The 14,617-nt window shown below is 42.9% G+C and overlaps 2 protein-coding genes across 4 annotated transcripts in view; one reads left to right on the forward strand and one right to left on the reverse strand.

Annotated features, from left to right (window-relative positions):
• DOCK2 (dedicator of cytokinesis 2) overlaps positions 1–14,617 on the reverse strand; it is a 413,885-nt gene that overhangs the window by 189,530 nt on the left and 209,738 nt on the right. The window lies entirely within an intron of this gene.
• Positions 1–14,617, forward strand: part of INSYN2B (inhibitory synaptic factor family member 2B) — a 120,302-nt gene that overhangs the window by 92,975 nt on the left and 12,710 nt on the right. For 2 of the 3 annotated variants that reach the window (XM_027034126.2, XM_015065770.3), the window contains exons 2-3: positions 5,653–7,879; positions 9,004–9,078. In XM_027034126.2, the coding sequence (XP_026889927.2) occupies positions 6,534–7,879; positions 9,004–9,078 (1,421 nt within the window). In that variant the 5' untranslated portion in view covers positions 5,653–6,533. Of the gene's footprint in view, positions 1–5,274; positions 7,880–9,003; positions 9,079–14,617 lie in introns of those variants that run through there. The other variant, XM_053226637.1, reaches the window with a different exon arrangement.

Here is a 14,617-nt window from a genome sequence, read left to right on the forward strand (position 1 = left end):
CTGGAGGTAAGGGCCAGGGGTTGAAAGTGACTACGACCACCTTCTGTTTTCAAGGAGCCTGTAGTCTAATTGAGGAGGCTGAAGGTCAGCAGATAATCATGGCACAGGGAGACAAGTGTAATGCCAAAGTGGTAGAGAAAGCATGGAGATGCAGGGAAATGGACAAGATTCCTGGGAATGCTGTATTGTACATTTCCTCCTCTATATTTACCTACAGTTTATTCCCCCAAGGAAAAGTAAGTGAGCCAAAGCCCACTCACTAGTATCCCATGGTCTCCAGTTGAAAGCTATCTGATGAGCTCACATTGACTGTGTTATTTAATATAGATAATCTTATTTAATCCTCACAACAACTCTGATTTTATGAAGGCCAAGTCACTTGTTCCAGGTCAACAGTCAGGAAATGGAAGATTATACTCCCAGTCAATCATCATCTAAAGCCTAGGCATTTAACCCTTTACTGTATAGCCTAATTACATGTCAGAGAAGAGGACTAGGAGTCTATTTTAGAGAAAGGTTTCTAACCTACAGATATTGTACTAAATGTTTCTATTCCTACTAAATGGACACTTATTTCATGAGGACTATCAAAAGTGGACCAAAGGCATGGCTGGAACATAAATAGTCAGTGTGTGTTCAATAAGTCAATAATCAAGGGAGGAAGGAATAAAGTGTTGCAGAGATCAGCAATAACTCCCAGTCACTGGGCGTGCAACAGACTACTGCAATATCTCTGGGGAACCATTCTGAACTCTGGACAAGATATTAATTAAGCCCTAAATACCAAGGCTAGGGAACTCCCTATCAATTAGTGGCCAGCTAGGAGCCTGTGAAGACCTGAGGCCTACAGAGGGTGATTCCTTTTAACCAGGTGTACTCACCAGAACATCTGTGCAAAGGTCATGATGGGAATTGGGAGCAGAAGAATTGAATATAAACAAGCAATTTTTTTAAAGTGGAAATTTTTATATTTACTAAGCTTCCTAGGTTATGTCTAGGACACAACAGTTTCCACATTAACTTAATTATTCAAATTGTCATTTTCAACTTTTCATTCCAAATGTAGTATAAAACCAATAAATATATGGAAAAATGCCCAATCTTAAATTCCATAATGTGAATAATGATATATAATCCTGTCCCATTTTATTGGCAGGGATTGGCAAACTATGCCCTTAAAAAAAATCATCAGACTGACCAAACACAGCGACAAAGAGACTCTGGTAAAAGTCCTTTTCATGCAGTAAGGGTGGAATTGCATAGTAGAAGTTTCTGGAAGGAAAAGGGGTAATATCAATAAAATGTAAAATCTATGAGTACTTAGACCCACTAATTCTTGTTCTAGAATTTGTTCTAAGGAAATCATGTTCCAAGATTCACATACTTTAAAAATTTTATTTACAGCATTAATAAAACCAACTATTTAGAAACAACTTAAATATTTACACACACAAAAATACTATTTAAATAGATCATAGTATAACCAGACAATAGAACAACAGAGTCCTATTAGTCTACCTAAAAGAATGGTGTGAATCTATATGCTTTAATGTGGAACTTCCTCCATGCTGTTTGGTTAAAAAAAAGAAAAAAAAAAGGCTTCCTGTAAACCTGCAAGTGTATGCAGTATGCATGCAATGAATGTGCAGATGGTACCAGCAAGATGCATAGAATGAACTTAACCAAATCAGCGATGCCTAGTGGCTCTTTCTGGATGGTGAGATTTTAGGTGATTTTTTGTCCTTCCTTTTTTTTTTTTTTTTGATTATATACATTATTTGAAGTTTTACAATGAACATGTAATACCTTTAAAAATGGAAAACCAACTGTTTTTAAATATCAAAAGAAAGGGTACATAAATTTCCTGTAGAAAAAGCAGGGCTAGGGATACCTGGGTGGCTCAGTGGGTTAAGCCTCTGACTCTTATTTTCTGCTCTGGTCATGATTTCACATTTTGTGGGTTCGAGCTCTGTGGATGTGGGCTCTGCACTGACCGCTGTGGAGCCTGCTTGGGATTATCTCTCTCCTTCTCTCTCTGCCTCTCCCCTCTCCCCCAATTGCTCTCTATCTCTCTCTCAAATAAATAAACACTTAAAAAAGAAAAGAAAAGAAAAAGCAGGGCTAAACTAGAATAATGGCTGACTTTTAGAAGGAAAATATAGAGGAAAATGAAACCTGTCTGACAGCCTTACACAAGAAGCTTAGTCCTTCCCCAGTCCTGGAGAAGGCAGGAAGGACCAGTGGTTAGGAGCCTGTGTTCCAGGATCAGTCCTTGGGTTCAAATGTCAGTTCCATCATTTACCAGGTGAGCGACATAGCAAATCACTTAACCTCATGTGCATCAGTGTCCTCATTTATAAAATTAGGGACAGATAGCATTTGCCTCTAAGATTGTTGTGAGGATTAAGGACTACAGTAAATGAAAAACACTTATACAATGCCTGTCACATAATCAATGTTCACTAAACATTAGCTCTTATGAAAACCAGCTTCAGCCAATTGTAGCCTAAGTGAGTTAAGTTACCCAGAATGAAGAGCTAATGAATAGTTAAGGAGAGGAAATAGACAGTGGACAATTAGGCAAAGAAATCCACAAAAGTAGACATACAAATATCTAGACTCCGCAGCACAAACATTAAGGGTATGGGCTGTGCAGTTTCAGGCAGGTGACTTAACCTCACAAGTCTTAATTGCTCATTCTGCAGAATGGGGATCACATACAGAAGGCCATTTTAAGGATTAAATGTCAAGTGCTAACATAGTGCTTGGCTATAATAAGTTTTTAATACATATTTGCTATGATTAATAATTATTATTGGGACATATGGGTGGCTCAGTCGGTTAAACATCAAGCTTCAGCTCAGGTCATGATCTCGCAGTTCATGAGTTTAAGCCCCACAGCGGGCTCTGTGTTGACAGGTCAGAGCCTGGAGCCTGCTTTGAATTCTGTGCCTCCCTTTCTCTCCACCCATTCCCTGCTCTGTCTCTCTCTCAAAAATAAACAAACATTTAAAAAAATTGTAATAATTATGATCAACTATGAGATTAAATGGTGAGCTCCCTGTCATTATAGGTAACCAGGTAGGCTTACTTGCTGCATGCAAGGATGATGCAGAGAGGACTTAGTCATGGAATAAAGGGATGGACTACTGAATTTTTCCAGACCTAAAAATTCTGCAGTCATTGAAACATGAAACTGATTACAAAAGTGGAGTTGTTTGGGACTGTCATACTGAGTGAGGTGGGAACCCATCACCAGCAGGGCTATCTTCCCAGAGAGTAGCGTGGTGTTGCAGCTCCCAGAAGCCAGCCCTGCTTTTCAGATAGGCAAGGTAAGTGTGAGGTAATTCCCCCAAACATTGTCCATTCTCTGTCCCAAGAGTTGTTCTACCTGCTCTGAAAAAGCTGTGGATAGTGGTTCTGGCACTCACAACAAGGAAACCTGGCTGCAGATGAAGAGGACAGTATTCATAGCAACAGCTAACCCATACTGACTGCTTACTGTAGGCCTAGCTTTGTCCTGAGAGATTTGCATAAATGTCTCATTGACTTCTCTCATCAAACTCCTGCATCTGTGTCTATACTGTGAGCATCACCTGCATTTTAACAGATGAAAAAAAAAAAAAAAATGAGGCTCAGACAGGATAAGTAATACCCCAAACCCTTTAGCCAGGAAGGGACAGGGGTTTTAACTCGGGTCTAAGGTATATTCAGAATGTGAAGAGTCATTGTAGGGCCTCAGGCCAACTCATTAGCATTACAGATGGATCCTATTCCCTTTCAGATCTGCCACTCAATGGCTCCAGCCCCACAGGCTTAGTTGGTCTTTCTCAAGGTAGTTGGGAGCCTGGAAAGCCAAAGTTGCCATGGGCATTATCTAATAATTCCTGACTGGACACCACAGACAGAATACTCAATCAAAGATACCCAAATACTTAGCACTTTTATTTTCCTTTAAAATCCTTTAGTCAACCCAGGCAACATTCAAATTTGTCTCATCCCAGTGCTGTGGGATCCACTGGACTTAGAGAAAACAGATTTTCTTTGCCATGGCCAGGCCAGGGGACAGCTCCCTGCACCTCTCCAGACCTGCACAGGCCTTCAAACTCTGTTCTCAAATCACAGATATAACCTGCCTTACAGACCAGGAAGATCCCAAGGGGGCAACTTCAAAACCTCATGGGTAAGAGCACAGGCCTTGGAATCGTGAACTCTCGGGCTCACATCTCAGCTCCTTCACTGAGCACTTACCCTCTCTGAACCTCAGTTTCCTCCTCAGTCCAACAGGGGTTCCAACACTTATAGATTTGTTTTAAGGATTAAGTGAGATGATGCAATATTGGAGAGGCAATGGAGTGTAGAGGTGATGAGCACAGACTAAGTTCAGACGCTGCTATCATTAGCTGTGTGTCCTTGGGCAAGTTACTTAAACTTTCTGAGCCTCAGCTTCAGCTGTAAAATGGGGAAAATGAGAGTATCCACCTCTCTAGGGTAGGGAATTGAAAAGTTGTATCTTGTAAAGTGCTTAAAACAGCACCTGGTAGGGACGCCTGGGTGGCTCAGTCGGTTAAGCGTCCGACTTCGGCTCAGGTCATGATCTCACAGTTCGTGGGTTCAAGCCCTGTGTCAGGCTCTGTGCTGACAGCTCAGAGCTTGGAGTCTGCTTCAAATTCTGCACCTCCCTCTCTCTCTGACTGTCCCCTGCTTGCACTCCGTCTCAAAAATAAATAAACATTAAAAAAAAAACACACAGCATCTGGCATATTAGTAAGCACTTAGTAAATGCTAGCTATTATGATTAATACATGCAAAGACCTCAGTATGGTAAAAGTAAGTGTTCAATAAATGGTAAATGTTTTTACTACAAAGTACACCTTCCATGGATAATTTTATGCACATTTATCTTCTGGAAAGCAATTGAAAAATGAAGACATTAGGGGAAAATCTTGTCCTTAAGTAAATGTTACAGTCAAAGCAGAGAAAACTCAGCACCCTGTTGCACTGGCAGGATGCCCTAGGACCTCCGTACTATGCCCAGGCCTCCTTTGCTTCCAGGGGATCCTTTACTTAGCCATTCACTCTTTCAACAAATGCTCATTATACACCCAAAGTGAGCCTAGAAGCAGGCTGGAAATATCCAAGCAGTTAAAAAAAAAAAAAAAAAAAAAAAAAAAGGCTCCATCCCCAGCCATCCTGGAGTCTACAGGTTAGTGAGGAAGACATACCTAAGTACATGCAGACACAAATGGTTCTTTCAGGACAGCTGCAGTTTTTGTTGTGAAGGATGTGCTGAGAAGGTATAATGGGTCTTGCTGTGGTCTAGCACTGAAGGTGTATATGAGGGAGGAGTCCTTGGAAAGGCTCCCAGAGGAAGTGGCACGTAAGCTGGGACTGCAAAGATGAATAGGAGCTGGCTGACGGGTGCCTGGGAGTGAGTGGGAGGAGGAAATGGTCCAGGCAGACAGGCATTTTGTTCCCAGGCTTTGTGGCCACAAGGTGGTTGCCGCACCAGGGGACTGGAAAGAGGGGCGGTGCGGCTGACTTACTCCTAGAGCACCCACTCAAAAGCACTAGGCGAGGATGCTGGGATTGGGAGAGAAACCCAGGTCTGAACTTCATTCTCAGTTACAACTATTCTCTCTTCCCTTTCAGACGCTCCTTGCTGGCTGGCAGGACTGCCAGGCCTCAGACCCCTGCCCCCAGGCCCAGTGAGCTCAGTTCTCACTCAAATTCCCAGAGGCTGCAGACGTGGCTCACTTTGCCTACATGTGAACTTCAGCCAAGACACTCCAACAGGGTCTCTGCCCTCTGAATGCCCTCGGATGCTTCAATCCTGTCATGGTCACACAGCACTGAGTTTTGTGACAAAAAGGGAAACAGCATGAAAGAAAACAATGGCCCCAAAGGAGGAACTTGTGATTGACACAAATGGGGATGTTCCCTTAGGGGCACCATGTATCATCAAAGAAGCCAGCCCCCAGGTCACTGATTTCCCTGTCTGCCTACATGCTATGGAAAGAAGATGTGTTTAAGTTTCCTATAGTTTTACAGTGGAAACTGATGCTCCGGGAAAGGAAGCCGTATGTTCCAGACGTAGCAGGTTTCTTTTGGAATTCACACACTGGGAGTCTGGCGCTATCCCCTAAATGGTACTTTTGTTGTCTTTTTGTTCAAGACAGCAAGCTTCTTCCAGGATCAGAACCGCCTGCCAGCCTCTCTTGATAAACAGCCCACCAGCTCTCTTGGTAGATCAGATGTTTAATGATTAGCCTAACCCATTGTTTATCTAAGTGGCAATTACCACCGCAATGAAATAGTATTTTAACTGCAGGGGGAGCATTACGGCGAGTTCTCAAGTAGAATCTACTGTCTGGGAATGGCCAACAGAGCTTCCCATACACAGAGGAGAGGACCACTTCATCCTGGCTGGCAGATCTCCATGCCTGAGATGCCATCATTAGATGCTGCTCCAAAGACCTAAGGAAATGTGCCCCGGAGAAGTGTACGGTCCCAATCCTCTCAACTGAGGCTCAATGGCCCAGCAAAATATGAAAGTGCGGCCTGTGCTTCTAAAGCGTAACAGCCTAGAGTCAGTGGAGTTTGTGAAGCAACCCCACCACCGCAGGAGCAAATCTCAACAGGTTCGATTCAAGGAAGATGGGACCAGTAAGACTCCACCTGGCCTAGCTGAGGCTGATGTCCAGACTTCTGAGGACCAAGGTGCAATGGGTAAGACTCAAGCCTCCAGGCACCATCACCTTCCCACCTACTCACTCTCCTTCCCCAGGTCCCAGAAGGCAGGGGGCTTTCGGAACATTGCGATCCAAACCTCCCCCAGTCTCAGGAAGCATTTCCCAGCTTTCAAAAGGAAGAGACTCACAGCCAGCAAGTCCCTGGTAGAAATGCCAACAGCATCCCAAAGTGCCATCCAGGTCAACGGCAACCTCTCTGAACAGGACATTGTGTCCTCTGACCTTGCCTACTTAAGATTGGCTCAGCATCTTGAGGATGGGCCTCGAAGGGTCAAAGTGTCTCATCCATTTCCTCCTAGAATGTCCAAGGTGCAGAGCAATGGGCCTATTAGCATATGCTTGGAAGCAGGGGCTTGGAGGGCTTCAGAGAAAGCAACTGCTGCCATTCAGGTCCCCGATGATATTTACCACAGTCCTACCTGGGCAGCTAGAAAGTCCACTTTCAGCCCAGACAGGTCAGGTGATATAAGCAATTCCATACATCCTTTGGTTGACATATGTCCAGGTGATGGGAGAACAGTGCCACTATCAGATTCAGAAAGATCCCCTTCCTGCTTAAATGCCACCAGCGATGCCAGCCACATGCCAGGCACAGGGAAACTTAAACCCGAATTGCTTTTGCCCAAAGACAACTCTGATGACAAAGACCTTGGACCATTGTCATCTCGGTCAAAGGAAACATGTGTTCCCTCACCTCCATGGACTCACCGCTCCCCCTCACCAGGCTCCCACAGCCAGCCAGCCCATCTGGGAGGGGCTTCAGACTATTCTTCATCGAGCAACAATCACCAGGATCTGCTGTCACTCAAAACTAACAGTGTGTCAAAATCTGTCCCCATGTGTCAGGAGCAGATGGCAAAGAACCCCACCCAGTCAGACACCCAGGACTTTCAAAATTGTTCAGGAAACAGTCACCTCCCAGCTCCTCTTCCAAGGAGGGAGACCACACTGCAGAGCAGCAGAGAGACTGGTGGGATTAATCCAATTCACCTGGCACGGGGGGAGCTCTGTGATCTCCAAGGCAGGCTGCAGTCGGTGGAGGAATCTCTGCATTCGAACCAAGAGAAAATTAAAGTCCTTTTGAATGTAATCCAAGACTTGGAGAAAGCTCGAGCTCTCACAGAAGGGTAAGGTGAATTTTTTTTTTTATATTGAAAACTACTGGGCTAAGTCATTTGCCAAGACAAGGGCAGAGAGAGAGCATTGGTTTCTGTTAATAAAATGTCTCCAAAGTCTTTGAGGTTCTATGGTTTCCCCAAGTCATTACCAATGGCCTCTCTTTGTTGCAGATGGGTTTCATTAATTTCTAGGCTTTGGTGGATTTCCATTGCTATTTGTTTTTGTTTCCAGATATCAACAGACTGGAGAAAGGGGGGGGGCAATGAAACAACAGGGTCAAAAATTATTTTCATAAAGAGAGGGGGTCAGTTAATGATGGGAGAAAATGACAGCACACAGGTACCCCCCCCGCCCCACACACACCATCATCTTAGCAAGTTGCTGTATTTGCACAGGATTTTAGTTATTTGTGTTTGTTACAAAGGACTTGAGGGTACTGTTGACCTTCTCTTCCACAAACCACTCTGATGAATCCAGCCAGCCCATCACTGATCTGCTAGGTAGAACCTCAAATGAGATCACAATTCTGCAAAGAGGAAAGAAGTCACAAAATGCTTTCCTGGGTGACTCAGCACCAGTCTGGGGAGGGGGAAGGCAGTCGTTTAAGTGTGGAATGCTTGTCCTTTGAAAAAGTTCTCCCTAAAGAGTGAGTAGAAGGAATGGCCAAAGCTAATGAGCAAAAGGGTAGAAGAGAGAAGTAAATAACTGGCATTTGCTGATATGAATTAGAACAAACATTGCCTTATAAGAGGGAAGCAATGCAGTGATACAGAGAAATGCACTGAATGACACGGTCAGAAGTTTTAATAATCTCATCTCTTCTACTCATTTGCAAAGTCCCTCAGTTTCCCTTCCTATGGAGTGGGGGTAAGAGTAACTGACTCATCTCACGGGCTTATTGTCAGCATAAAGAAAACCTCAGATATGAAAGTGCTTAAACATTTATTAAGCCCTCCAGAAATGTGAGATCCTAGTATCATGGGTTTCTTGTTTCTTTATTTGTCATGCAACTCCAGAACACTGCTACCCAAGAGAGGGGCAGTGCTATGCTGTAGGAAATAAGTAGCTAGAATGTGTGCATCCCATGGGGCTTTTGCCCACAGATTTATCCAGAAAATGCTCTCTCTTGCAGGCGCAACTTTTATCGAACTGGCCAAGATCTCAACAACTGCAGTACCTGCCAGAATACAGCGTGCATCATATACAGGTACCTGGCCACAACTGAGGCCTGCTCTGTAGAGCACAGAAGCTGTGGGGGCCGCAGAACAAACACCCTTGTAAACTCTCTTAGACATGTAAGGTCAAGAGAGAGGCAAAGACAGGAGGCCTTGGAATGCCTGAAAATTTTAAAGAACAAGGTGTTTAATTAGGAAATGTTAACATCTGGTTCCAAGACAGACATTGCTTTGTGTCCTTACAATAAGATCTGTGAGCAAATCCTTTTAATCACCCTACATTTATTGCACACTAAGTATAGGCACCACAACTAAGCTCCACATGCATATTTGCAACTCATTTCACAATTGCACCTTGTGAGGCAGGTGTTAATGTCCTCAGGGAAGTTGAGCCATTTGACCCAGCTTGCATTAAACATTTTCAGAGAACAGAACAGGTCAGACTCAGGACTCAAGTCCAGATCTTTCTGATGACAAGCCCTATGATCTCAATTATTCCACCATGCTGCCCCTTCCTCACAGTAGCAGTCACCTGCCAAGCATGCACTATGTGTCAAGAATCGAGCTAAGCACTTTGTGTTCATTACTAAGCACATCATTTCCTTCTGGCAGAGGGTAAGGTTGCTGCAATAAAGTAGATTTTTATAAGCGGTTGATGGGAAAAATCATATAGTGATAAGTACACTAAACTTGAAGTCAAAATCTCCAAGTTTGATGCCTGCTAAATTACCTGGGGCTCATTGCCTCACCTATGGAGTGGGAACAATTATCCCTATTAAGTGTTGCCAAGAGGAGCAAATAAGATCAGATAAGTGAAAGTCTTTTGTAACTGCAAACTTCTATGCAAATCCAAGGGCTTATTACTGTTATTACTAGAAAGATCAATGCCCCCTTAGCTGGAAGTCCACTTTTGGTTGCACAGTAGAAAAGTGGTCAAAAGCAGTCATTTCAGTTGATGGCATCTAATTTTGTTTGACTAAAGTATACAGTTTTGCTCTCTCTATTACTTTTTCTATCTTGGAGGAGAAAAGCAGCAAGAGCCTGAGCAAATTGAAGCCCAAATTGTGTTGCCAGTGTCTTTTTGAAATCTCTCATTCTCTTTAGTAGAATCCTGAGACTTTGTCCTAACAAGGGATTGGGGGTAGGCAGAGGGGTGCTGGAACAGGAAGTCAGGAGCCTCCTACACTTAGATGGGGTCTTGGGCATTTTCTAAGTGCACCTTATATCCCCCCGTCTTAAGCAAATTTTCTAATCACTAGAACAAAAATTATCAAATGTCTAGGGGAACCTGGGTGGCTCAGTTGGTTAAGCTTTCCACTCTTGATTTTGGCTCAAGTCATGATCTTACAGTTTGTGAGTTTGAACCTCACCTCTGACTTTGTGCTATCAGGGCTTGAGATTCTCTCTCTCTCCCTCTCTCTCTGCCCCTCCCCAACTTGTTCTCTCTCTCTCTCTCAAAATAAAAATATATTTTTACATAAACATAAAAAAATTATTAATTGTCTATACATTTAGGAAGGGCAAAAAACTATTCATCATAAACAAGAAGAATTATTTTTAACTAACCTCCATTTAAATTTTGGATGATCTCTTTTTTTTTTTTTTTCAGCAGCAGATGATGTATTTTCTACTATCTTAAGATGACTTTTTATTTAGCTCTGTAAGTGAAAAGGACAAGTGGTCATTTCCCAATCTACTGTGAGCTTCATGGCCTGGCCTTGGGCAAATCATTTCTGGCCTCTGAGTTTCTTCATCTGAAAAATGAGGGCCTTTAATTAGATGGTCCCTATGGTTCCTTTCAGTTCTGACATTCTGATATTTTATGCTAAATTGAAAGTGGCAATATTTGACTAAATTATGACCTTCCAACAAGTCTGAGAATGTTTGCATTTTTCTGGTACTTACTTCAAACATCCCAAGCAAACATTCTAAATTAAGTGACACCCCTGGATGGGTTAGCAAATCATCACACCCACATCCCTTTCCAGTTTTTCAAGAACAGCTATTGTATGTATCCAACCCTTATTACCATTCAAAAGCAGACTGCTCTCCCAGACATTATCTACAGTCTTGTATCTAAGCCATTGCAGAACGGGCAATTAATTTGATGAAAGCAAAGAGATCAGAACAACATCCCCATCAGGGTAACAGTGGGAAGAGGAGAGTTGTCAATTTTTTTTTTTAACATTTCAAATGACTTCAAACCTTGTGTTGTGCCCTGGAAAGTCAAATCTTACAAACTAATGAATAAGTGATGTGAAATATTCATCCTCAGGCCTTGTTAAGCTGCAGTCTCTCTCCTTGGTGATGGATGGGCCCAGTGCACATCACTGTACATAAAGTACATGGGCGTGTGATGAGTTGCCTGCTGGGTCTTCTATGGAGATGTTGCTGCTAAGTTAAAAACATAAGGTTTTCCAAGTGGCCCCATCAGCCAAAGGATATGGCTCTGCTACATGTGAGGTCATCAGTTCTATCCCATTCATTCTCCCTGCTCTACGAGCCTTCTGGGTGCCCCCACCCCATGTCTCCTTGGCTTTCTTCTTACTGGGGATCATTCTGGCAGACCCTACCTCACCAAGGAGAATAGCACTAACACCAATGCCTACAGAATCCATGCATAGCTCTCAGGGACTTCTATACAGCCGGCAGAATGGACTCTTTGTTAATGTGACTGCCATAGGTACCAAGGCAAGAGTGTGGGAATTGCCTCTAGATGTCTCAAGCTGGTTGCAGGCTGTTTAGTCCCCAGTCACTCTCCTCACCTCTCCTTAGTATTAATCCTAGGACAAGTTACTCAAAGGATTGGGTGAATGCCCATGTGGTATCTAATGTGGTTCCAACATTAGACAACATTGAATTACCTGGTGAGAAGGTTGTCCTTTTTTCAAATTTATTTCGATCCTTCTGCTTATCTAGGTGGGGGTGGGGGGGTGGGGTGGAATCTGAATTTGGTACTAGAATATCTTCAAAGCCTTTCTAATGCTTGCTTATCACATGCCTTTGCCAAGAGAGAGCAGCTCTCAGGTTCATAGCCATAGGCAAGCAATAGTATCCGGCCAGAAGGTAATCATTTTACATGTTTTACTTAAGTTTTTAACTTTGAAAACTAGTCCCCCCTATATATCCATTGCAAGTGACACAGGTCTCCATTTTCAAAAGTGATATTACTTGTTTTGTATAAATGTTCAAGTTTAAAAGTGAATTGATTTAGAGAGGAAAAAAAACAAGTAACTAATTGTGCAGATGGCATGGGGAGTTTCACAAAGATCTTAGAGGTGGTACATAAAGGATGAAGTTTGGGAAATGCTGTCCTAAGGGATAAGCTCCCTTCCCTTTTCTCAAGGGCCTGGGGTCCCTCCATGCCATATTCCTCTTCCTGTTCTCTGCTTTTCTAGCACTTCATCTTCACATCCACGGCCACGGACACTCTAAAAATAATCACAGAGCCTCTTCGGAGGTCTTTGGCTACACCGATCATGCATTTATTTTCTGTACGTAGATCCCAGGAAAATAGCTGCTTGGTTTAAGTTGTAAAATGTCTCAAATGTTTTAAGGAAAAAAATAGGAAGTCTTTCTCAGAAAAAAAAATTCTCCTCCCATCTAAGTGTGTTGCTTAGGAAATGGAAACAAAGTTCAGGCTACATATTTACCATTTGAAATGGCTGAAGGAATGAGGTTGGCTACGTAGGGTTTGAAAGGTGCTAGAGAGCAGAGAGCAGCAGAAAATCTGCAGTTTGTGAGAAAGTCGACCTGGAGGGCTGTCTCCTGCCTCCTCTGCTCATCCTTAGCCTCTTTTCATGGCTTTCACTACGCTCATGGGTCTGAAGTTTATTTCTGTGACACTACCCTTCCCTACCTTTCCATGAGCTTGCTCTTTCCCCTTCTCTCTCTCTCTCTCTCTCTGTATGTCTCTCTCTCTCTCTGTATGTCTCTCTCTCTCTGTGTACCTATGAATATTTCCATATTTGTATCTCAAAACCACCTCAGATTCACCATTTATCAAAACACACTCCTTATTTTCTCCTACAAAATTAATTCTCTTCCTGTTATTTAGTTTGCTCAACACCATTGACCATGGCTCCATAAACTATAGTCCCCACTGCCTCACTCTTCTCCCTCACAACACACATCAAATAGGCTACCAATTCTACTTGCTAAATCCATCCCCTTTAGCTTCAGCCCCTCTGTCTCTGGTCAAGTCCCTCATCATCTGTCACTTGAATGCTACCTCATCTTGTTGCCATCAGTCCCTTTTGCCCCATCCCAAGTAATCCTCCACATAGATTGCTAAATTACCCAAAAAGTAAAATCTTAACATGTCACTCCCCTGCTAAACAATCTTGCCGTGGTTCCTGCTGTTGCATTTAGCTAATTTTTCAAGGCTCTTTGAATGTGATACTAACCTTCTCACCTGCTGGGTCTCCTATTTCTCCCCAATCACAAGGAACTGGGCTAGCTTCAAATACTGTGTGTTCTATCACATGTTGGTGCTTTTGCATAAGTCCCCTCATTTCCTGGAATGTCTTTTCCACCCTGCTTTGTCTGGGAATTTCCTCATGTTGTTCCTCTGGATAACCTTACATTCCTTCCTATGGAGGATCCCCATGGCATGCATGTCCCTCTGCTATACCATTTATCCTATTGCATTGTAATGTAGTGTTGATGAGTTTCTTTCCTTCAGTAAATGGCTAATATCTCAAAGTTGTGGGACAGTGTCTAATTCATAGTTGTCACTCAGTAGATACTTGTCAAAAAAGGGAACACTATATTGACTGGGGCAAAGATAAAAAGCAGTGATGGGATTGAGACAGTTATTTAGATTGTCCAAAAGTAAAGCCATTATTACCATTTGTGTGTGCCCCGACCCTTAGTTAATTAATGAAATGTTCTTATAAGGGAAGGAAGGCTTCTATGCAGCAGGTCCTCAGTAGATAATTTTGAACTGAATCATACATCTGAATGTAATACAGAGATTGTCAATTTTCAAATACCTGGAGTGCTACATACTCTCAACAAGATGGAACCTAATCAAATCTTCTTTTGATGACTCAGAGAGCTTGTTGCAATTTCACAGGACATTGAGATCCTCGTTCATCATGGCCATCCAATATTACTGCCCAGTACACTTCTGTACTGGCTGTGGTAAAAAGGCAGTTTGATTTGCAGCAAACCACAAACTCCCTCCATGCTCCAGTATCTCCCTTCTCTGGTATCTGATCTGCCCCCAATGATGTCTTTGGAAGAGGAGATTAAGACATTAGAGATCTGTGGTCTTTCTTGGTAAAATATCAAAACCCAATGTGGTGAGCAGAATAATGGCCCCACAAGGTATTCACATTCTAATTCCTGGGCACTGTCAATATATTACCTCACATGGCAAAATGAACTTTGCGATGTGATTAAGGATCCTGGGATGGGATGAGTGTCCTGGATTGTCCAGGTGGGCCCAATTTAATCAGAAGGATCTCTATAAAGGGAAGAGAGAAACAGGGGATACAGAGTCAGAGGAGGTACGCAATGGAAGCAGAAGGTGAAGAGAGGTATCACAAGCAAAGAATGTGGACAGCC

Source organism: Acinonyx jubatus, chromosome A1, assembly GCF_027475565.1.
Source record: "Acinonyx jubatus isolate Ajub_Pintada_27869175 chromosome A1, VMU_Ajub_asm_v1.0, whole genome shotgun sequence".
NCBI classification, from domain to species: Eukaryota; Metazoa; Chordata; class Mammalia; order Carnivora; family Felidae; genus Acinonyx; species Acinonyx jubatus.